At 51.0% G+C, this 25643-nt stretch overlaps 1 protein-coding gene across 2 annotated transcripts in view; it reads right to left on the reverse strand.

Moving 5' to 3' along the window:
- The window catches only part of ASB5 (ankyrin repeat and SOCS box containing 5), a 341741-nt gene that overhangs the window by 88629 nt on the left and 227469 nt on the right, over positions 1 to 25643 (reverse strand). For both annotated transcript variants that reach the window (XM_069244651.1, XM_069244658.1), the window contains exon 3: positions 23707 to 23814. In XM_069244651.1, the coding sequence (XP_069100752.1) occupies positions 23707 to 23814 (108 nt within the window). The remainder of the gene's footprint in view (positions 1 to 23706; positions 23815 to 25643) is intronic.

The following is a 25643-nucleotide window of genomic DNA, read 5'->3' on the forward strand; positions in this document are numbered from 1 at the left end:
TCAAATCTGACTTCACCATAAGTTAAGATTTTTCATTTTTCATTTTTCGATTTTGCAAGATCATGAACTCCATCCACTCAGGATCCCCCTCAGACCCATGCCCCCACCACGTCTACAACAAAGCTGACTCTACCATCGCCCCCCAACTTCGAAAGATCATCAACTTATCCTTCGAAACCGCAACCTTCCCGGAAAGCTGGAAGCACGCCGAAATCCACGCCCTCCTCAAGAAACCCAAGGGAGACCCCAACGACCTCAAAAACTTCCGCCCGATCTCCCTCCTCCCCTTCCCGGCGAAGGTCATCGAGAAGATCGTCAACGCTCAGCTCACCCACCACCTCGAGGACTACTCCATCCTGGACCCCTCCCAGTCCGGTTTCAGACGCAACCACAGCACCGAAACTGCTCTCCTCGCCGCCACAGACGACATCAGACAGCATATGGACAACGGCGAAACATCAGCCCTCATCCTCCTGGACCTCTCCGCAGCCTTCGACACGGTCTGCCACCACACCCTACTAACACGCCTCCACGAAGCCGGAATACAAGAAAAAGCCCTCAACTGGATCTCCTCCTTCCTCTCCGGCAGAACCCAGAGAGTCCGACTCCCTCCCTTCCGCTCCGAAGCCACCAACATCATCTGCGGCGTACCCCAAGGCTCCTCCCTAAGCCAGACGCTGTTCAACGTCTACATGGCCCCCCTCGCACAACTGGCCCGTCAGCACAACCTCAACATTCTCTCCTACGCCGATGACACCCAGCTCATCCTCTCCCTCACCAAAGACCCACACACCGCCAAAGCCAACCTCCATGAGGGAATGAAGTCCATCGCCGAATGGATGAGAAAAAGCCACATGAAATTTAACTCCGACAAGACGGAGGTCCTCATCCTCGGACGCACCCCCTCGGCCTGGGACGACTCCTGGTGGCCCACCGCACTGGGACCCTGTCCAACACCAACCAACCACGCACGCAACCTGGGCTTCGTCCTCGACTCCGCCCTCACCATGTCCAAGCAGGTCAACGCAGTTTCCTCCTCCTGCTACAACACCCTCTGCATGATCTGTAGAATCTACAAATAGATCCCGACGGAAACCAGAAAAACTGTGACCCAGGCCCTCGTCAGCAGTAGACTGGACTACGGCAACACACTCTACACATGCATCCCAGCAAAAGACATCCGACGCCTCCAACGCTTCCAAAACGCCTCTGCCTGACTGGTCCTCGACGTACCCCGCCAATGCCACATCTCCCACCACCTGAAGGACCTCCACTGGCTCCCTGTGGACAAGAGGATCACCTTCAAGCTCCTCACCCACGCTCACAAAGCACTCCACAATGCCGGATCAGCCTACATGAATTACAGACTCAACTTCTACGTCCCCTCCCGCCAACTCCGCTCCGCCAACCTCGCCCTCGCCATCGTTCCCCGCTTCCAACGCAAGACCTCCGGCGGCAGATCCTTCTCCTATCTCGCCGCCAAGACCTGGAACGCCCTCCCGACCACCCTGCGACAGATCCAGGACCTTCTCACCTTCAGGAGACTCCTCAAGACCTGGCTCTTCGACCAGTAGCAGCAGCCCCCCCCTCAGCGCCTTGAAACCCTAACGGGTACGTAGTGCGCTCTATAAATATTGTGATTGATTGATTGATTAGAATTCCAAAGACACCAAACAGTTGAAAGTTACAGCTTATTAAATGTAGGAAGGCAACTCCAATGTTACCCTGTGAGAGAGGTAGGCTTCGCAGTAGTGATAAATTAATTTATGAGTTTTTCACTACTAGGACATGTAAAACTTAAAAGTACAAGTCCCACTTTTTAAATACTGTGGGAACATAAATATGAAACTGAGTGTTGGACCTGGCTTTTTGACAGGGACATCCCCAAACTTTTTGCCTCCTTCCTCCTATTTTTTCTGACCTGTTGTTGTTGGCTTTTGACCTCTGAGCACTTTACCACTGCTAACCAGTGCTAAGGTGCATATGCTCTCTGTGTAAATTGTACTATTGATTGGTTTATCCATGATTGACTATTTAATTTACCTGTAAGTCCCTATTAGAGTGCACTACATGTGCCTAGGGCATGTAGATTAAATGCTACTAGTGGGCCTGCAGCACTGGTTGTGCCACCCACCTCAGTAGCCCCTTAACCTTGTCTCAGGCCTGCCATTGCAAGGCCTGTGTGTGCAGTTTCACTGCCACTTCGACTTGGCATTTAAAAGTACTTGCCAAGCCTAGAACTCCCCTTTTTCTACATATAAGTCATCCCTAATGTGTGCCCTAGGTAACCCCTAGAGCAGGGTGCTGTGTAGGTAAAAGGCAGGACATGTACCTGTGTAGTTATATGTCCTGGTAGTGTAAAACTCCTAAATTCGTTTTTACACTACTGTGAGGCCTGCTCCCTTCATAGGCTAACATTGGGGCTGCCCTCATACACTGTTGAAGTGGCAGCCACTGATCTGAAAGGAGCAGGAAGGTCATATTTAGTATGGCCAGAATGGTAATACAAAATCCTGCTGACTGGTGAAGTCGGATTTAATATTACTATTCTAGAAATGCCACTTTTAGAAAGTGAGCATTTCTTTGCACTAAAATCTTGTTGTGCCCTTCAATCCACGTCTGGCTAGGTTTAGTTGACAGCTCCTTGTGCATTCACTCAGACACACCCCAAACACAGGGTACTCAGCCTCACTTGCATACATCTGCATTTTGAATGGGTCTTCCTGGGCTGGGAGGGCGGAGGGCCTGCCCTCACACAAAGGACTGCCACACCCCCTACTGGGACTCTGGCAGACTGGATTGAGCTGAAAGGGAACGTGGTGCATTTCTTAGAGACTCTTTGAAGTCACCCCCACTTCAAAGGCACAACTTAGTATAAAACAGGGCCTCTGCCCTACCTCATCAGACACTTGCTGGAGAAGAAACCTGAACCAGAAACTACATCCTGCCAAGAAGAACTGCCTGGCTGCTCAAAGGACTCACCTGTCTGCTTTCTCCAAAGGACTGCTGTCTTGCTGTTGCCCTGCTGCCTTGCTGAACTCTTGTCTGGCTGTGAAAGTGCTCTCCAAGGGCTTGGATAGAGCTTGCCTCCTGTTCCTTGAAGTCTCAGGACCAAAAAGACTTCTTCCTTTCACGTGGACGCTCCGTGCGCCGAAAATTTCGACGCACAGCTTGTTTCGCGGCGAGAAAAACGCCGCACACCGACGCTGATCAACGCGACGCCCTCGGGACGATCGAGACTTCGACGCACAACCTCGCAAGGACAAAGCCGCCCGACTTCCAAGGAGAAATCGACGCGACGCCTACCGTGAGTGCGAAACTTTGACGCACGGCCTCGCAAGGACAACGCCGCCCGACTTCCAAGGAGAAATCGACGCGACGCCTGCCGTGAGACCAAAATTTCGACGCACGGCCTCGCAAGGACAACGCCGCCCGACTTCCAAGGAGAAATCGACGCGACGCCTACCGTGAGATCGAAACTTCGACGCGCAGCCCCGCAGAACGACGCGCAGCCGGAAAATAAGCAGGAGAATCCACGCACAGACCCGGGACATCTGGTAATCCTCGCGATCCACAAAAAGAGACTGTCTGCGCGCCGGAAAACGACGCCCGACTTCCCCGCGTGGAAAAGAACGACGCAAGTCTGTGTGTGCTGAGCGGAAAACGACGCACACACCCCTTTTTCCACGCATCTCTTCTCCTGTGGCCCTCTGAGGAGATTTCCCACCAGAAACCAGGTACTCTGTGCTTGAAAGACACTTTATTGCTTTTTAAAGACTTAAAGACTCTTAATATCACTTTTCAGTGATATCTTTACAAATTCGTATTGCAACTTTGATCGTTTTGACCTACAATTATCCAGATAAATATTCTATATTTTTCTAAACACTGTGTGGTGTATTTTTGTGGTGTTATACTATGGTGTTGTATGATTTATTGCACAAATGCTTTACACATTGCCTTCTAAGTTAAGCCTGACTGCTCGTGCCAAGCTACCGGAGGGTGAGCACAGGCTGATTTTGGATTGTGTGTGACTTACCCTGACTAGAGTGAGGGTTCTTGCTTGGACAGAGGGCAACCTATCTGCCAACCAAAAACCCCATTTCTAACATTGGTGATCAGCGGTGAGGATAGGACTTGTGTTTGTGCAGTGACATACAGTAGCTAAGTATTTCACTACCTACCCACAGTTGAAGGTCAACTTGATTTTTCATCTTTTTTGGCTTTGGTTCTCTGATGTCCTCCTGGATATACTATTGATATTTTGGACTTTGGATTTTGGTTTTTGCTAGTAAGATCTTATCAGAATGGGATTGCTTACCAACTCATGCTTTGTTCGTACTGACCACCTCACTAAGGCTGACCTAAGGAAGCTTTGCAGACAATGGGGCCTTCCTGTAGCAAGGAGATCTACTAAAGCGGAGATGCTCCATCACTACATAGTCTGGGGGGAGGAAAGATGGGCAGAGAGAGAGGCAGCAAGAAACCAAATGACTAAGTACCCCTCAGATGAGGAGGAAGACTACTCAGATGAGGAGGAGGGCTACTCAGAGTTGGACAGTGACCCAGAAATAGATGAATGGCTCCGAAGTCAAAGGCGACAGGAGCAACAATTAGAGGAGTATCTTGCAGAGGTTGAGGCAAAAAGACTTTTAGCCCTGGAAGAAGAAAAGATTGCAGCTCAAGAGCTGAGCGGTAAAGAGCTGAAACGGGAGGCCGGAAGGGCTGAGTCCAGTTCAGATGGTGGCAGCAAAAATCTTGCATCTAGTACTGCTGAAGAAGGGCACAAGCCCAGAGATGTGGTGCCCAACTTGAAGAAGGGAGTTGACACACCCCAGGTAGTTCAAGGGTATGAGGTAGTTCCCGTTATGCACAGGGTCCCTGAGAAGGATTGGGGAACTGGCACAGGGAGTCATATTCCTACTGGGGGAGGGACACTTTACTGACTCTAGCAGAGAGTGACAGAGAAAAGGGTTCCCCCCTGGTGGACGTCCTGGATATAGAGTGTAGAGACATCCCAGAAGAGTATGGGTTGAGTGTCAGGGACAGGCAGATACTGTCTCACCAGTCTCAAGAGGGTGACATAGAGTGCTTTTCCAAGGCTGAGTTACTGGGTGGTTGGGTGAAGGGTACTGTGGTTAATACATGTGAAGGGCAGAGTGAGGTAATTGCTGGAGAGCATATGTCTAGTCCTTATTTTCCAGAGCTACGCCAACACCAGGTGGAGTGTGAGTTCTCTGACCCAAGGGAACTTACAGTGGAGGCAGACTTTTGGGTGAGTACCAGAGAGTCTGAAGAGGCATTTGGGGGTGCTCCTGAAGGGAGTGGTCTAGGTGGTTCCCGACCAAGTGTGGTGGGAGAGGATTGTAGTGTCCCAGGTAGGTCTCAGAGCCTAACCTGTACCGTAGGGCCACCTTTGGAGGGAAGCCCCGCAGTGTCAGAAGAACTTGGGGGGATGACTGTAGACAGCATCCCAACAGTTCTGGTGTCGGGCAGTACCACTCCTAGTGAGGGGGTGCAGAAGTCCAGACATAGGGTTGAGAGGGGGTGGCAGACCCCAGTGGAGGATCTTGAAAGTCAGGGGTCAGCTCTGAGAGCAGAGCCCCCCAGGAATGACCCAGGTGAGACCGTTTCTGGTTTGGGGGAAACCCAGACTCTGCCGGATGGGCAGAGGTCGGGAGACCTGCGCCAACCAGACTCTTGTGTGGCCCTTGGGGACGGCGTGTCCCTTGTGGGGGGTGAGAGTGCCCCCCAGGAAGTCCTGGCATGCCAGGCAAAGATTCAACCTCAGGGTGGTGACTCTGGGTTGGATAACCGGGTTCAGAGGTTAAACTTTGACCTGGTGGGGGGTAGATGTGCCCCCCAGAAAGTCCTGGAATGCCAGGCAATGGCTCAACCTCAGGGTGGTGACTCTGGGTTGGCTTACCAGGTGAAGAGGTCAAACTCTGACCTGGTGGGGGGTAGGTGTGCCCCCCAGAAAGTCCTGGCGTGCCAGGCAGTTGTCCAAACTCAGGGCGTCGACTCTGGGTTGGATGGCCAGGTTCAGAGGTTAAACTCTGACCTGGTGGGAGGTAGGTGTGCCTCCCAGAAAGTCCTGGGATGCCAGGCAATTGCCCAACCTCAGGGTGGTGACTCTGGGTTGGCTAACCCGGTTCAGAGGTCAAACTCTGACCTGGTGGGGGGTAGGTTTGCCCCCCAGAAAGTCCTGGTATACCAGGCAATGGTTCAACCTCAGGGTGGTGACCCTGGGTTGGAGAACCAGGCTCAGAGGTTAAACTCTGACCTGGTGGGAGGTAGGTGTGCCTCCCTGAAAGTCCTGGCCTGCCAGGCAATGGTTCAACCTCAGGGTGGTGACTCTGGGTTGGATATCCAGGTTCAGAGGTTAAACTCTGACCTGGTGGGGGGTAGGTGTGCCCCCCAGAAAGTCCTGGCGTGCCAGGCAATTGTTCAACCTCAGGGTGGTGACTCTGGGTTGGATACCCAGGTTCAGAGGTTAAACTCTGACCTGGTGGGGGGTAGGTGTGCCTCCCAAGAAGCCCTGCTGTGCCAGGCAATTGTCCAACCTCAGGGTGTTGACTCTGGGTTGGATGACCAGGTTCAGAGGTTAAACTCTGACCTGGTGGGGGGTAGGTGTGCCCCCCAGAAAGTCCTGGCGTGCCAGGCAATTGCCCAACCTCAGGGTGGTGACCCTGGGTTGGAGAACCAGGCTCAGAGGTTAAACTCTGACCTGGTGGGAGGTAGGTGTGCCTCCCAGAAAGCCCTGGTGCGCCAGGCAATTGTTCAACTTCAGGGTGGTGACTCTGAGTTGAATGGCCCAGTTCAGAGGTTAAACTCTGACCTGGTGGAGGGTCAGTGTGCCCCCCAGGAAGTCCTGGCGTGCCAGGCAATTGTTCAACTTCAGGGTGGTGCCTCTGAGTTGAATGGCCCAGTTCAGAGGTTAAACTCTGACCTGGTGGAGGGTCAGTGTGCCCTCCAGGAAGTCCTGGCGTGCCAGGCAATTGTTCAACTTCAGGGTGGCGACTCTGAGTTGAATGGTCAGGTGCAGAGGTTAAACTCTGACCTGGTGGGGGGTAGGTGTGCCTCCCAGAAAGTCCTGGTTTGCCAGGCAGTGATCCAGTCTGAGGGTACAGACCCTGGGCTGGAAGACCAGGTTCAGGGTGTCCCCCCGGACCTGGAGAGAGGGGCTACTGATAACAGTGCCCCTACCCTATTGTCTTCTGAGGAGGCCACTCCTAGTTGGAGAGTGCTGGACCCCAGAAGGGAGGGCAGGGGGAGGGAAGCCTCACCCCGGGCCCTAGTCCAACCTGAAGGTACAGACCCCAGGTTGGAGGGCCAGTTGCAGGTTAACAGCCCTGCACTGGTGGAGGAATGGTACAGGGCGACTTCTATAAGCACCCTGACCATGGTGGACTCTGGGGGTACCGCTCCAGGAGGGAGGGTACAGAGCCCCAGAGGGGAGGACCAGGTTCAGGCTGTCATCCCTGACCTGGTGGAAGGGAGAGTGGTTAAAGGGTGCCCAGCACCTGGGGCTACCGCCCCCCACTCTCCACAGCCACAGTGGTGGGAGAGCTTTGAGAGGCCTGGGGCCTGGCTCTCATCCCTGACAACTGTCAGTAACCACAGTGGCTTGCTGTCCGGGTGGACAGAGTTATCCCTGGGGAGGGGACAAGTGTCCCACCCCGGGGATAGAATGGGCAACACCACTGTGTTGGTCCTGGTGGTACTATCCTGCTCCTGGGATACATCTGTGAGCAATGTAAGGTTAGGTGCTGCACAGATGGGATCCGCAGGAAAGGAGAAAGGTTCCCCATGGATGGGCTTAGTGGGCCCTGAGAGTATGGACAGAGGGATCCAATTGGAGTCAGGAAGGCGAAGAACTGGAGCATGCCCCTGCTGTTGTGGGCCTGGGTCCTTGTTCTGTCGCCTCAAACAGGGAAGTACATCAGGATAGTGATTGTTCTCCCCTGGCTTTAGGCTGGTGGGGGGTCATGTTGGACCTGGCTTTTTGACAGGGACATCCCCAAACTTTTTGCCTCCTTCCTCCTATTTTTTCTGACCTGTTGTTGTTGGCTTTTGACCTCTGAGCACTTTACCACTGCTAACCAGTGCTAAGGTGCATATGCTCTCTGTGTAAATTGTACTATTGATTGGTTTATCCATGATTGACTATTTAATTTACCTGTAAGTCCCTATTAGAGTGCACTACATGTGCCTAGGGCATGTAGATTAAATGCTACTAGTGGGCCTGCAGCACTGGTTGTGCCACCCACCTCAGTAGCCCCTTAACCTTGTCTCAGGCCTGCCATTGCAAGGCCTGTGTGTGCAGTTTCACTGCCACTTCGACTTGGCATTTAAAAGTACTTGCCAAGCCTAGAACTCCCCTTTTTCTACATATAAGTCATCCCTAATGTGTGCCCTAGGTAACCCCTAGAGCAGGGTGCTGTGTAGGTAAAAGGCAGGACATGTACCTGTGTAGTTATATGTCCTGGTAGTGTAAAACTCCTAAATTCGTTTTTACACTACTGTGAGGCCTGCTCCCTTCATAGGCTAACATTGGGGCTGCCCTCATACACTGTTGAAGTGGCAGCCACTGATCTGAAAGGAGCAGGAAGGTCATATTTAGTATGGCCAGAATGGTAATACAAAATCCTGCTGACTGGTGAAGTCGGATTTAATATTACTATTCTAGAAATGCCACTTTTAGAAAGTGAGCATTTCTTTGCACTAAAATCTTGTTGTGCCCTTCAATCCACGTCTGGCTAGGTTTAGTTGACAGCTCCTTGTGCATTCACTCAGACACACCCCAAACACAGGGTACTCAGCCTCACTTGCATACATCTGCATTTTGAATGGGTCTTCCTGGGCTGGGAGGGTGGAGGGCCTGCCCTCACACAAAGGACTGCCACACCCCCTACTGGGACTCTGGCAGACAGGATTGAGCTGAAAGGGAACGTGGTGCATTTCTTAGAGACTCTTTGAAGTCACCCCCACTTCAAAGGCACAACTTAGTATAAAACAGGGCCTCTGCCCTACCTCATCAGACACTTGCTGGAGAAGAAACCTGAACCAGAAACTACATCCTGCCAAGAAGAACTGCCTGGCTGCTCAAAGGACTCACCTGTCTGCTTTCTCCAAAGGACTGCTGTCTTGCTGTTGCCCTGCTGCCTTGCTGAACTCTTGTCTGGCTGTGAAAGTGCTCTCCAAGGGCTTGGATAGAGCTTGCCTCCTGTTCCTTGAAGTCTCAGGACCAAAAAGAGTTCTTCCTTTCACGTGGACGCTCCGTGCGCCGAAAATTTCGACGCACAGCTTGTTTCGCGGCGAGAAAAACGCCGCACACCGACGCTGATCAACGCGACGCCCTCGGGACGATCGAGACTTCGACGCACAACCTCGCAAGGACAAAGCCGCCCGACTTCCAAGGAGAAATCGACGCGACGCCTACCGTGAGTGCGAAACTTTGACGCACGGCCTCGCAAGGACAACGCCGCCCGACTTCCAAGGAGAAATCGACGCGACGCCTGCCGTGAGACCAAAATTTCGACGCACGGCCTCGCAAGGACAACGCCGCCCGACTTCCAAGGAGAAATCGACGCGACGCCTACCGTGAGATCGAAACTTCGACGCGCAGCCCCGCAGAACGACGCGCAGCCGGAAAATAAGCAGGAGAATCCACGCACAGACCCGGGACATCTGGTAATCCTCGCGATCCACAAAAAGAGACTGTCTGCGCGCCGGAAAACGACGCCCGACTTCCCCGCGTGGAAAAGAACGACGCAAGTCTGTGTGTGCTGAGCGGAAAACGACGCACACACCCCTTTTTCCACGCATCTCTTCTCCTGTGGCCCTCTGAGGAGATTTCCCACCAGAAACCAGGTACTCTGTGCTTGAAAGACACTTTATTGCTTTTTAAAGACTTAAAGACTCTTAATATCACTTTTCAGTGATATCTTTACAAATTCGTATTGCAACTTTGATCGTTTTGACCTACAATTATCCAGATAAATATTCTATATTTTTCTAAACACTGTGTGGTGTATTTTTGTGGTGTTATACTATGGTGTTGTATGATTTATTGCACAAATGCTTTACACATTGCCTTCTAAGTTAAGCCTGACTGCTCGTGCCAAGCTACCGGAGGGTGAGCACAGGCTGATTTTGGATTGTGTGTGACTTACCCTGACTAGAGTGAGGGTTCTTGCTTGGACAGAGGGCAACCTATCTGCCAACCAAAAACCCCATTTCTAACACTGAGCAACTATTCTCTATATTGTCTTCACTGAGATTACATGAGCTATGCAGCTGTACAAAACCTGGCTTCTGCATGTGACCAGGAGGAGGGTGTAAAGTCAGAGAACTGTTTATGCATGTTTGCTTACCCTTTGTTTTCAAGAACTGAAGGAACAGTTAGATAAGAAGTACATAAGAAAGGATAACAGCAGATGATGAAACCGCACCTGTGCTCACACCGTAAGAATGTATTCATGCCCTGCTAGGATTCCTGTTTGTGACTGTATAAAGCTGAACTTATGAAACACCACTGTCTGTACAAAGTCTGACTCAGTGAGTTCAATGCATGTCAATATAGTTCAAACAGTATATAAAGATTGCACCAACTGTGTCTGGCAGAGCATACTTGGAAACTGACGGCTTAGTATCTCTCAGGCTTAGGCTTACATGAATATACCTCCACAACTGTGTTTGACTGTGGTCTCTCATTAACAGACAAGTGTACCTGATTTATGTGTTCACAATACATTGCATCCTACCCTGTGGACTGTCCAGGTCCTACCCTAGGAGTGACTTATATGTATTAAAAAGGAAGGCTTGGACCCGGTATAAGGTTTATTTTGCCAGGCAAAATTGCAGTTTAAAATGCCCACACAAGCTGCAATGGCAGGCATGAGACATGTTTAAAGAGCTATTTAAGTGGGTGGCAAAGTCTGCGCTGCGGGCCCAAAAGCAGCATTTAATTTTCAGGCTCAGGGCACAGGTGGTGCCACTTTACTAGGGACTTACAAGTAAGTTAAATATGGCAATTGGGAATACAGCAGTTCTACCATGTTCTATGGAGAGAGCACACACACTAAAGCACTGGTTAGAGGTGGTAAAGTGAGCAGAATCCTAAAGCAAGCAAAAATTAAGTCAGCAAACAGGAGAATTGAAGGCAAAAAGTTATGGAGAAAACCACACCAAGGATGCCAGGTCTAACAGTGTACATAAAAAAGTAACTGACATCATGGTCGTTGGTTGGTGTCATTATGGAAATATGTTGTGAAATTCAGTCACTCAATGGTAACTCAGGGGGTCATTCTGACCTCGGCGGTAAAAGGCCCTTACCGCCGGTCAGAAGTCCGCCATTCTACCGCCGCGGCCGCGGTAAACCGCCACGGTCATTCTGACCACCAACTGTGAAACCGCCAAAAACCCGACATCCAAGGAAGGCCGCCTCATCAGCGGGCCGCGGAAAACTGGAGATGACCAAACCTCCACCGTCACGCCAACACAAACACGCCCATGCCATTCTGACCCACGAATCCACGCGGCGGTCTTTCAACCGCGGTATTCCATTGGCGGTACACACCGCCGCGCTCAAAATACACACACAGCTCCAAAACACAGCCACATTGGACAATTTGAAATACACACACCTGACACACATACAAACAACACTCCCACACATCCAATCAACTATAAAACACACACCCACATCACCCACAAACCCCCACTAGTTGGAAATCGGAGAGAAGGCGATAGAGATAGAGATAGAGAGAGCGAGCACAGCAATCGAAAACCCCAACACACACAGGAACCCAACTTCATCACCCACACCACATTTACGCACACATCACCACATATCACCACGCACATCACCACAAACACCACCCCACACCTCATCCACACCACCCCATGGCACCCCAAAGACACCCCAGGTTCTCGGACCAAGAACTCAGGGTCATGGTGGAGGAAATTATAAGGGTTGAGCCCCAGCTCTTCGGCACACAGGTGCAGCACACCACTATAGCAAGGAAGGCTGAGCTATGGCAAAGGATCGTAGACAGGGTCAACGCTGTGGGACAGCATCCCAGAAATCGGGAAGATATCAGAAAGCGATGGAACGACCTACGGGGGAAGGTGCGCTCGATGGTGTCGCGACACAACATCGCTGTGCAGAAGACTGGCGGCGGACCCCCACCCACTCCACCCCAATTCACAGCATGGGAGCAAGAGGTAGTAAACATCCTGCATCCTGATGGCCTCGCTGGAGTACACGGAGGAATGGACTCTGGTAAGTCGAATCTCAACTACTTCCCCCCCCCCCAACCACCAGCCTGCCAACCCCCCCCCCCCTCACCCCCAATCTCAACCCCCCAGCACACAACCTCCCTGCCAATGTCTCACCAGCACAACCCACCCTAAACAACACCAACCCCTGAATGCCAACACAAACCATAGACAGCAACCACCAAAGCATGACCATTGCACATACCCATACACCCCCCCCCCACCACCCTCACAACACCTCCCACAAGGGAATGCCAGCACTGTGGGACAAGGGCACTCAAAATGCACGCCATGGCACACACAGAAACAATAACCATACTCCTTTACCCCTGCAGGGCCCGAACGCCAACACACCGCCACGGAGGGTCCAGATTTGTCCATCCCACCCCCAGAACAGGCCCCCAGCGAGGACAGCAGCTCTGTCGACCTAGAACCTGATGACCAGCCCGGACCATCGGGGAGCTCTGGACAGTCGGTTCCCCACACACAGACACAGGCCACAGCAGACCCAACCCCCTCTGGGAACACCAGCACAGCTCCCACCCAGCGGGCCCATGCCTCTGTCTCCAGGACGCGTCAAGCAGCGGTGTGTCCGCCACTACAGGGCACCCAGGCTGACCCAACACCCCAACAACAACAGGGACCTGGGGGCAGTGGTAGTGGGCACACCGTCCAGGGGACAGAGGCCCGGGGAAACAGGGCAACTGGGAGGGCTGCTGTGCGACAGGGGGGGAGGACAGGCCCAGGGAACCCACTCTCCAAGAGGCCCTCACCACCATCATGGGAGCATACCATCACTCCCAGGAGACGATGGCGACGGTACTGGCCAGGCTCCCCGAGATCCAGGCACAGCAGGAGGAACGGTACATGGGGTTCAGCAATGAACTCAGGAACATCGCTACCGCTATGGGGACCATAGTCCAGGCCCTCAACCGGATAGAAACCACATTGCGGGACCATGTGGCACCACAAAGGGCCCCTGTCACTAGCCAGGAACAGCCTACCACCTCCGCCGGCGCTAGTGGTCAGGAGGCCCCCACAGAACGACGGCCCACCAGAACCCCACCTCCTGCTGAAGAACAACCACCCCGCAAGAGGAACCTGAGATCTCACAGGAAGACAGAGTAGGATGCCAAGACCCCCGCCAGCATAAGATACCCCCTGATGTCATCCCACTGTCCCACAGTGTCACCCTGTCCAACCTTGAACTGCCCCTGCTCCATCCTTCCACAGGCATATGGAAAATGCACCTGTGAAACTGAGAACTGGACTCTGCCATGGACATAACTCCACCCTCACCCATCACCGTTTTAATATCATGTACTAATATCTAGCACTAAAAATAAATCACTCATTGCACTGAAATCATTCAGGAATCAGCCTGTATTATTTACAAATGTATAACACATTACTGATCAATAATGTTCTGTTATTTTTGTGATGACAACATACCAATGTCAATAAGCATTAGTCCATGGGCTAACCAAGCAGAAGTCACGCAGTGGGTCATACAGCACTGAAAAGGGAAGGGAAAATCAAACATCAGTTTAAAAGAACTGGGGGGAAATACACAAAGTAAAGATGCAGGGGGCTTTCAGTAAATGTTAAATGGCGTGGGTGATTCTTACCTGTGTGCTAATGAAAATACTGTTGGATAACTCTGTCCCTGTTGTCTGTGTCGTCCTCTTCGTCTTCCTCCTCTTCACTCTCCGCAGGCTCCACAGCTGCTTCAACACCACCATCTGGACCATTCTCCTGCAGGAAAGGCACCTGACGTCGCAATGATAGATTGTGAAGCATACAGCAGGCCACGATGATCTGGCACACCTTCTTTGGTGAGTACATCAGGGATCCCCCTGTCATATGCAGGCACCTAAACCTGGCCTTCAGGAGGCCAAAGGTTCTTTCTATGATCCTCCTAGTTCGCCCATGGGCCTCATTGTACCGTTCCTCTGCCCTGGTCCGGGGATTCCTCACTGGGGTCAATAGCCAAGGCAGGTTGGGGTAACCAGAGTCACCAATTAGCCACACACGTTGTCTCTGTAGCTGTTCCATCACATAAGGGATGCTGCTATTACGCATCACATACGCGTCATGCACTGACCCAGGGAACTTGGCATTCACATGGGAGATGTACTGGTCAGCCAAACAGACCACCTGGACGTTCATAGAATGGTAACTTTTACTGTTTCTGTACACCTGCTCATCGTCTTTTGGGGGTACTAAAGCCACATGGGTCCCATCAATGGCACCAATTATGTTGGGGATATGTCCAAGGGCATAAAAATCACCCTTCACAGTGGCCAAATCAACCTCCTCAGGGAATACAATGTAGCTCCGCATGTGTTTCGTCAGGGCAGACAACACTCTAGACAAAATTTTTGAAAACATAGGCTGACATTCCAGATGACATGGCCACTGTTGTCTGGAATGAGCCACTTGCCAAAAAATGGAGGACTGACAGAACCTGCACTAGAGGGGGAATTCCTGTGGGTTGGCGGATGAGGGACATCAGGGCTGGCTCCAGCTGGGCACACAGTTCATGTATAGTGGCTCGGTCAAGTCGGTATCGTAGTATGATATGGCGTTCTTCCATTGTCGACAGGTCCACCAGCGGTCGGTACACGCAAGGATTCATCCTTCTCCTCGCAAGTCCCAGCGGACGGTGCCTAGGAAGGACAACATGGAGCACAGAGTCAAGCAAATCACAGGTACGTTCACCACAGCATGCCGAGCACACGATTATCTATGTATTGAAAGGCGTGTATGTGTGGCAATGCAAGGCCTAGGCCTGTGTGACGCAGTACAAATTATGCCATGTGGGCCCTTGAAATGGCGGCTGCCTGACCTGTGAAGTGGGACAATGGGATGTGAGGGCAATGCGCTGGCGTGGCACACCGTGGCGGTAGGCGGTCGAAGACCGCTATACGAAGCCGCATTGGTTAATATTGAAGCCTATGGGTTTCAGGAGCCAATGACGAGGTGCGCCGGCGGTCGCGGTACGCACCGCCGCGGTACGCACCGCCGCGGGCGTGACCGCCATTTTCTATTTGCTTAATCACTCGAGACCTGATCATCCACAGGAGAGGACCTATACTGCAAGTGCTGCTGTGACCTCGGTCTGGAAGTGACAATGGCTGCTGCGACTGGGGAAAGGGCCCCTGCCTTCACGTCTGAGGAGTTGGAGAAACTTGTGGATGGGGTCCTCCCCCAGTATGCGTTACTCTACGGTCCTCCAGACCAACAGGTAAGTACACTGGGTGCACATTGAATGGCCTATGCCTGTGTGGAGTGGGGTGGATGTAAGTTGGTGGGGTGAGGGGCGAATGAGGAGTGCAACGCACGACAGATGAGAGCATGTGCCATATGGCAAGGTTGGGGAGGGGGGGCCAATCACATCTAACATGCAGAAAATTTATGAATTTTTCCTTCCCACCCTGTACATGTCAAATAGGTCAGCGCCCATCAGAAAGTGGACATTTGGCGTGCCATCGCCAAGGAAGTCCGGGCCCTGGGAGTCCACGTCAGACGGGGCACCCACTGCTGCCAGAGGTGGGAGGACATCCGCCGCGGGACCAGGAAGACCGCCGAGTCACTGTTGGGGATGGCCTCCCAACCTAGGAGGGGTGCCAGTCGTACCCTGACCCCCCTGATGTCCCGGATCCTGGCAGTGGCCTACCCTGATTTGGATGGGCGCTTGAGGACATCACAGCAGACACAAGGGGGTGAGTATCAGCACATTCTGCTATCTTTCTGCGCAGTGGAGGCGTCTGGTGGGGGAGGAGGGTTGTGGGTGACATTAGGCCAGGGCGCTTTCTGTAGTGTAGTCCTCTCCTTTAGGCATGGCCCTGTGCTCCCGGCCCCCACCTCTGTAGGGTGACAAGTACAGCTATCGATGGTCCAGCATCACACATGTGCACGTTTGTCGTCTCTAGGCCTGTTGTCCTAGTCAGAAGTACTGAGTAGTGTACCCTAATTGCGCGGCTTAGTGCATGAGGCTCCTGTGTCTGTCCTCTCCGCCAACGGTGTTGACATTGCATGCACTCAACCTGGTCTTCGTTTTTCTCCCCCCACCCTTCTTCTTCATCTTCTTGTGCATGTGTGCATTAGCATCATCAGGCGGAGGAGAATTGGCATCGGAGCACGAGGGAGCTGCAAGTCACAAGGCCCCGGTGGGCCCAGGAACAGACACCGAGGGCACCAGTGATCCGCAGGGCGAGGGGAGCACCACAACGGGGACCGGTGGTGACACCAGCGACACCGACACGTCCTCGGATGGGAGCTCCCTAGCGGTGGTGGCAACATCCGGGCCCCCCGCCTCTACAGGTACAGCCGCCACCCAGCGCACCAGCCCCGCCCTCCCAGCAGCCCCTCAGCCTACGCTCCGTGCCGGCTCGCCCAGGAAGGCGGGCGTCTCCTTCGCCCCAGGCACCTCAGCCCCTGCCCCTGTCACCCCTGCTGCCCTCAGTGAGGAGGTCATTGACCTCCTTCAGACCATCATTGTTGGGCAGACTACCCTTTTGAATGCCATCCAGGGGGTAGAAAGGGAGGTGCATCGGAGCAATGCCTACCTGGAGGGCATTCATTCGGGTCAGGCTGCCCATCAACGATCGTTCAATGCTCTGGCCTCAGCACTGACGGCAGCCATTGTCCCTGTTTCCAGCCTCACTCTTCTGACTGCCTCCACCCTGTCTCTGTCTCCTGTTCCTCAGCCTATCCCATCCACACCATCAGACCAGCCTGCACACACCTCAACACCCAAGGGCAGCTCATCCAGACACAAGCACCACAGAACCCACAAGCATTCACGCAAGCAACACCCAGATGCAGACATTCCAACAGTCACTACCACCTCTGTGTCCCCCTCCTCCTCGTCTCCCTCCTCCCTCCCTGTGACGTCTACACTCACACCTGCATGCACACCACCATCAGCCAGTGCTTCCATCACCAGCACACCCTCCAGTACAGTCCGCACACGTGCAGTCACCACCCCCACTACCATTTACACGTCCCCTGTGTCCTCTCCCACTGTGTCTGTCACCCCCTCTTCCAAGACACACAAACGCAGGCAGACACCCACTGAACAGCCATCCACCTCACGACAGCCTCCAGCACAAGCACCTGCACCCAAAGACAGCACACCTGACTCTCCTACAACCACATCCTCTTCCTCCACTCCCATCACCACTTCTCCTACCCTTTACCTTGGTCCTAAAAAACTTTTCCTCGCTAATCTTAACCTCTTTCCCTCCCATGACCCACCCCCTCCATCTGCAAAGAGTCCCAAGAGCACCTCAGCCACCACCAGCCCAGCTTCGAGTGTCACTGTGGTGCATGGGTTCTGGAGTCCACCCTTTGCCAGCAGTGACACTTCAATCAGCAGCAAGGGGACAGCCAGCCCCCCCCAGGCAAGAGGACCAGGAAACTAAAGGGCCGCCGTGAGAGGACTGACACGGCTGCCCCCAAGGAGCAAAGTTCGCCCACTTCACCAGCCACAACATCTAGGGGAGGTAAGGGCCCGAAAGCCCCATCTAAGGAGCGAAAGGGCAGCAGGGTGGAGAAGTCAACCAGCAGGAGCGCGGAGCAGGAGGGCCCGACAAGCCCCATCCCGGGTGTTAGGGAGGACACCAAAGGGCCCAGGACTCCGTCACCGAAGGGTCCAGCAACAGCACGGTCGGAGGGCGACTGAGCAGGGAGTCCAGGCCAGGTCTGGCTCCCTTGACTTACTGGACGAGCACCGCTGAAGAGGGCCCCGCCGTGCAGAAGAGCACCGCTGAAGAGGGCCCCGCCGTGCAGAAGAGCACCGCTGAACAGGGCCCCGCCGTGCAGAAGAGCACCGCTGAAGAGGGCCCCGCCGTGCAGAAGAGCACAGCTGAAGAGGGCCCCGCCGTGCAGAAGAGCACCGCTGAACAGGGCCCTTCCTGTCAAGCACCGCTCCGCTGGGCCCCGCCGTCTCAAGCACCGCTCCGCTGGGCCCTTCCTGTCAAGCACCGCTCCGCTGGGCCCCGCCGTCTCAAGCACCGCTCCGCTGGGCCCTTCCTGTCAAGCACTGCTCCGCTGGGCCCTTCCTGTCAAGCACCGCTCCGCTGGGCCCCGCCGTCTCAAGCACCGCTCCGCTGGGCCCTTCCTGTCAAGCACCGCTCCGCTGGGCCCCGCCGTCTCAAGCACCGCTCTGCTGGGCACCGCCGTCTCAAGCACCGCTCCGCTGGGCCCTTCCTGTCAAGCACCGCTCCGCTGGGCCCTTCCTGTCAAGCACCGCTCCGCTGGGCCCCGCCGTCTCAAGCACCGCTCCGCTGGGCCCTTCCTGTCAAGCACCGCTCCGCTGGGCCCCGCCGTCTCAGGCACCGCTCCGCTGGGCCCTTCCTGCATGCACTGTTAACGGTTCACTGTGCCCACCATGCCTCCTCCTTGACCAGTGGAGACTGTAATCCACCTGATGGACTGTGGCTTTGCACTCCCCAGGATGGAACAGTGGGCAACCCACCTACTGTATAGACTTGAGAGACTGTGGCTTTGCACTCCCCAGGATGGCACAGTGGGCAACCCACCAACTGTAGAGACTTGAGAGACTGTGGCTTTGCACTCCCCAGGATGGTACAGTGGGCAAACCAACCACTGGAGAGACTTGAGAGACTGTGGCTTTGCACTCCCCAGGATGTAACAGTGGGCAACCCACCTACTGTAGAGACTTGAGAGACTGTGGCTTTGCACTCCCCAGGATGGCACAGTAGGCATGGTGGCCCCTTCGTGGATCTGGCGTCGTGGACTCATGTGGCTGTGGTGCCCCCCCCTTCCCTTCCCCCTGAGGTGCCTGTAGTTTTTTCATCAGATGCCCCTGCAGTGTTCTCTCCAAAGGACTCAGGTCTCCTGTGTGGGCTTTGCCCTTGTGTTGTTACACTTTGGCCCACGGACACTTCGATTTTCTTTTGATGTGCAGGACTAATTGCCTCGGTTATCCATTGCACTGTATATAGAATTATTTTGATATTGATTTTTTGGCTAGTTGACCAATACTTTTCAGAGCCTATTTTGTACATAAATTTTTATTCACAATTTAATTATGTCTTTGCATTTTTCAGGGGGGTTTGGGTGGTGTCACTGTGACTTGTTGCTCTGCATTGGTGTGTACATAGTTTGGGGGGGTGGGGGTCGCATATGTGTGTGCCGTAAGCTTTCCTCCTCCCCCCTCCCGTGTGTCATAGGTGCAGTACTCACCGTTGTCGTCTGCGCCGGCGTTCGTACTCGTGGTAGATGAGCAGGTAGACGAGAGCAGGTAGGATGTTTAATTCGGGTTCCATGCTGTCCTCCTTCCTCGTGGAGTGCGTAGAGGTGAGCGTTTTCCCGTTCGTAGTCTGTTTCCGCCGGGTTTTTATCGGCGGGGCTCCCGTCCCGGAAAAGGTGGCGGATTGGTGAGTTATGATACTGTGGGCGGTACATTGTCTGCCGCCTGTCTGTTGGCGGTGACCGCCGCGCTGTTTTTCTGTACCGCCGTGGCGGGCGGAGTGTTAATGTGGCGGGCTGTGTTGGCGGTTCCCGCCAGGGTCAGAATTCCATCTTTTGGACCGCCAGGCTGTTGGCGGGTTGGCCGCCGCTTTATCACCGACCGCCAGGGTTAGAATCACCCCCTCAGTCTGTTTAGCACAACCTACTGCCCATTACTGGTGTGATAGATTTAGGTTCCAGACGGACTTCTGTGCTTATTTCAGTAGATGAGAATTTGTGTGAAGTAGTATTCAGTATAATTTTAACTTACTCTCTTAAATATGTGATAAGTGCACTAATCATTTGGATATTTTACTCTGCAAAACAAGTATACATAATTTAAAGAATAATTGTTTCATTTTAAAAAAGGTTATAAACCTGAGTCATTCATTACAAACTGCAATTCTGTCCTCATAATGGAGCAAAGGAGCTAATAGTTTGGAAGAATGTTTGCCCTGTGGGTTAGACAGATTTATCAGATTTTTTCCCTCTGGTTAGAAAAACCTAAGAACACACATTCATCTCATAAAAGTGGTGCTGCAGAATCTGCATTGAGAATGTAAGGAGTTTAGAAGAGGCCACAGATAACAGGCCTCACATTTTGCTTTTGCCCATAAATTGCCACTTTTCACAAATGATTAATTGTGACTATTTCCACATGAATGTCTTTACCTCACTCAAGTTCAGAGTGATCTACTAAAATTGTGTGGAATTATCAACAAATGTAACCATCGCAGCTTGTAAGAGGAATTGCTACCTATGTTTTATTTCCTTTTTTCTACTCAATTAGTAATAACCAACAAAAATCACATGAATAAAAACAACTGGTGGTGAACTTCCAGGGTGCATGCATTACATTTCTATTTAATATCATCTGTGACTGTGAATACTGGTAAATAATATCTTAAATCCAAAAATGAACTTACATACAATTCTAGATCACATGCTAGACATTCTGTCATTCATAAACAGATTTGAATCCATTACCACTCATACTTAACTGAATTAGTTTTGCCAGTTTATGTGTCAGGTAGACAGACAGATTTCAGCTATTTTCACACCGTTAGAATTACGACTTGACTTGAGCCTGGATATTATTTAAGATTTATTTTGTATTGTATCCAATTTTATGAAGTATTTTTAAATTTTCTTGCGATACTATTCATATAGAATTAACGAAGGAGTATATTGAGTTATTAAGGAAAAGACACGTAACGAAAATCAATTGAAATTTCTTTCCTAATGCAGGTTTTCACAATTTAGAATTGTTGAAGCCCCTGATTTTGAGGATCCAAAGCCAGAAACATTACGTTTCTGACTGTCAGCCTCACTCCAATGAACGTTTATAGTAGGACTGGTAGTCCTATGTGCTTTATATCAAAGCACAAAAGTTAAGGTGTGTAAATGGAGGATGTGCTGCTAAATGGCAAGAGCTCAGGAACCATTTTCAAATTTTGGCCTCGGAACAACATGTTCTAATTCTGGGCAAATCGCAACCTCCCTGTGCCTAAAAATGTGTACCATACTCTGGTTCTCTTGTAAAGTGCTCTATTGCCCTCAGGTCAGGTTCACACTACATAGAACTGCGAAAAACAATAATATTTAGAAATGCAGCAGCTGTCAAGCATATGGCTCACAGAAATGGTACGCAGCTACAAAAGCCCATTCCAATGGTTAGAGGCCAAATCGGCGAATAGGCGAAATCGAACTTGGAATCTCCTCTGACGTCCCCTACAGCACCCATGACATACATTCTCACAAGCAGAGATTTTGTGGCAAATTTTTGTTTAAGGCTTGTATTATTAAAATTTCATAGATATGAACCGCAATACAATTTTCTCTGCAGACTGTGGCATTTAAACGAGGGATCTTGAAAATAGACCGCCTGTCAGAAGCAATAGGAAAAATATTTTTCCTCCCAAACACCCTCTCTACCAGTTCCACTTTCAATTTTAAAACATGGACCAAATCTGCAGAAAGCTGTGCTTACAAATCAATAGCTGGAAATAATTATTGTTTCTCAGAATGGTTCTTGAGACAGAGGCTTTAGGGAAATCAAATCAAAAGTTGCTTTTATTTCGAATGTTATAATATTACCATAATGATCTGCTGGCAAACAGCTAAATAACAATATAGAAAAAACTTGCTGGACAAATGGCTGAATATTTAACTGAGATAAATACAAAGGTTATTCATCAAGTAGGAACATTTCCTAACCATAAGTAAAAATAATGAGCGTTTGAAAGATCATTATTTTAGTAATGATATTATATACAGTATATTCACTAACAGTAAGGTAGAGAAACCAGAAGCCAGTGTGTGTCAGAATCCTGAACTTCAGAGCCCAATCTAACCTGCAAATCGGACCGTGACCTCGCTAGCAGGATCACCAAAGAGCAAGAACCTGCACTGACACTCTGATGCAGTTTTTCTTAAAGCACTGCTAGTTGGATTGCCATACATAGATAATGGCAGTAATGATCAGTACGCCAAAGGTCTTCCACCTCAAGCTACGGTGTCCTATGCTTGCCTAGTGGAATAGTGTTCAGCCTCCAAGCCTGCTCACAGAGGTAGGGGCTTCTGCGGAGACTCTGAACCTTGGCACACCACACCGATCATTAGGCAGCTTATAAAAGTGAGTGAATAACTTGTTCTCCTGCTTCACAAATGTATTCTTCACCAACAAAACTCCTCGACTCTGTTCCAGTTCCTGAGGTCCATCGTTTGCTATCTGCCTACTCACTTTTTGCCAGTCTTCACTTTTTTCAGCTAGGCCTGTTACTTATATTCTGTTCCCTGCTCCTTTCTTCTATGTCTTTGTCCAGTGGAGGTTCCCTTAATTTACTATTTGAAACCCCAGCCTCCTCCTCATAAGTGTTCGTTGTGTACTGATCCATCACCTCTCCACCAATTTCTAGGTGTATTTGCCTGACTAGTCGCCTTTTGCCAAATGTATTATTCTTATTGGCAAGTAGGGAGTACCAGGTACAGAGCAGCTAGACATCTCTTCTTCCATCCTACCAATGTGATTTCATAACAAAACACGAAGTAGCAGTTTGCATTAAAAGAGCTGTACCTGGTGGAAAGAGACAACAACTTCATTTTATAGCGCATTAGTAAATCCATATCTAAAATATTGTGTTCAGAAAAAATAAAAGACAATAACACACGAGAAAATACAGACAAGGAAAAATCGAACTAAAATGAGTGATGATTTATCCCATTAAGAAGGATTATAGCTGTGGGATGTATGAAGTACTCATAGTAGTTCATTGAGAGGTTGCTTTATGTATTTGTTCAAGCATAAGGACTCACCTAAAGCAAGATAAGCAGCTATAACATGGAGTGTTTTATAATGGCCAAACATGAATTCAGGGCCAGATACAAGAAAATACTTTCTAGCTATCACAGCCCTTCATTAGAGGGATTTCCCCTCCCACCCCCCACTTTGAGTTTGTTTTGACCTTATCCATTCATTGCTTCAAATACAATTGATAATGTGATAGATATAATAGTTAAGTATTTGCATTGATATCACGTATTTTGCATGATGATATACTGGGTCCCTTTCCATTATATTGCCACTGCTATGATTTTATGCTGTCAGTTGACTGCAAAATGAGAGAAACCTTTACAGTTGTGCGACATTTGCTCCTTAGTTTATGATTTAATCTGTCCCAATTTAATATACATTACCAATTATATTAACATGTAGATTTATTCAGTAATGTGTTATGCATGATAGCATCAGGGGAGGTTTCAGTAGGACGCACACTTCATACACTCTCACCTATCAGTAACTGTATTGTGTTAGTTTCAGTAGCGCTGCAAACTACTTGTCCTTGGGTTCTACAGCGTCTGCAAACTGGTTATTTTTCTTCAGATATCATTGAGAACTAGAAACAAATCGAATGCTAGCCACAACCCAGCAACAATACTCACATTTGCTCCAGCTTCAAGAAGCGTTCTTGCACATCCTACATGATCTCCCAAACAGGCTTCATGGAGTGGTGTAACATGATCAATAGTCAGCGTGTTTACGTTGTGGCCCTAGATGAGACAAGAATGTTTATATTTAATTTGTTTTAAGGTCTTACACTCACACATCGCATCTATATAAAAGTTTATCTTTATGTGATATAAAACTGGGGCCTGAAAATACATAACACCCTCAAATTATCAAGCATTGGCAAAGCCATTAGGTCTCGCCTGTACAAGAGCTATTGGATTTTGCAATGTGTTTTTGCTGTGGTGTTCATCAGCGTGGCTGCTGTTCAGCATGGATAAAAGTTAGTGGTGTGGAGTGTTGTAGAGTGCAGTGGGGGAGTGGAGTGTCACGGAGTGGATATGTTGGAGTAGAGTGTAGTAGAGTTGAGTACAGGGAAGTAGAGTTCAGTGGTTCAGTGGCAGAGAGTGTCGTAGAGTGCAGTGTCGCAGAGTGGAGTGGAATAGGGTGGGGTGGGTTGGAGTGGATTGAGGTGAATTGAGGTAGTGGAGTGGACTGGATTAGGGTAGAGTAGTGTAGATTGAAAGAAGTGGGGTGGATTGGATTGGAGTGGGGTGGATTAAAATGGGGTGGGGTGGACTGGATTGGGGTAGATGAAATGGGATTGGGGTGGGTGGACCTAATTGGACTGATAGGACTAGGGTGGGCAGATTGTATTGGGGTGAGGTGGGGGGATGTGATTGGAGTGGGGTGAACTGGAGAGGGGTGGATTCGATTAGCCTGGAGTAGGGTGGATGTAACTGGAGTGGGGAGGACTGGATTCACTGGAGTGTGGTGGATTGGTCTGGAGTGTGCTGGATTGGATTGAAGCGGGATGGACTGTATGGGAGTGGGCTGGATTGGATTGGAGTGGGGTGGCTGGATTGGAGGGGGGTGGGTTGGAAAAATTAGATTGAAGTGGGGTGGATTGGGCTGGGGTTAGTTGGATTGGATTGGGGTAGAGTCGGTGGATCACAGTAGACTGGATTAGAGCGGAGTGGGGTGGAATGAAATGCAGAGGAGTGGATTGGATCGGGCAGGGTGGACTGGATTGGATTGGGGTGGGGTGGGATGGATTAGGGAGGGGTGGGTTGGATTGGGGTAGGGTACACTGGACTGAGGTGGGTTGGAGTGGCGTGGACTGTATGGAGGTGGGATGGATTGGAGGGGTGAACTGGATTGAGTGAGGTGGATTAGATGGGGTAGATTGAACTGGAGTGGGGTGGACTGGAGTAAGGTGGGTTGTATTGCAGTGGGGCGGAGTGGGGGTGGACATGAGTGGAGTGGAGTGGATTGGATTGCGGTGATGTGGATTGGTTTGAGTGGGGTGGATTGGATCGGGTGGGGTGGATTGAACTGGGTTGGGGTGGATTGGATTGGAGTGGAGCTGTTTGGATTGGAGTGGTGTGGACTGGAGTGGAGTGGAGTGGAAGTATTGGGTTGGTGTGGGGTGGATTGGATTGACGTTGATTGGATTGGATGAGGTTGATTTGATTAAAGTGGAATGGATTGGGGTGAGGTGGATTGGATTTCAATGAGGTGGGTGGATTGGAGCCGAATGGGTTGGATTAGAGCGGGTGGATTATTTAGAGTGGGATGGATTAGAGTGGGATAAACTGGGGTGAGGTGGATTGTAGTGGGGTGTATTGGAGTGCAGTGGATTTAATTGGGGTGGAATTGGATTGGGATGGGTTGGATTGGAGTGGATTGTGGTGGATTGAACAAGAGTGAATTGTTGTGGATTGGAGTGGGTGAATTGAATTGGTGTGGGGTGGGCTCGACTGAGGTGGACTGGATTGGTGTGGGGTGGATTGGACTGATGTGGGTGGACTAGATTGGCGTGGGGGACTGGAGTATTGTGGGATGGATTGGAGTCGGTGAACTGGACTGGTGT

This window comes from Pleurodeles waltl, chromosome 1_2 (assembly GCF_031143425.1).
Source record: "Pleurodeles waltl isolate 20211129_DDA chromosome 1_2, aPleWal1.hap1.20221129, whole genome shotgun sequence".
Lineage (NCBI taxonomy): Eukaryota > Metazoa > Chordata > Amphibia > Caudata > Salamandridae > Pleurodeles > Pleurodeles waltl.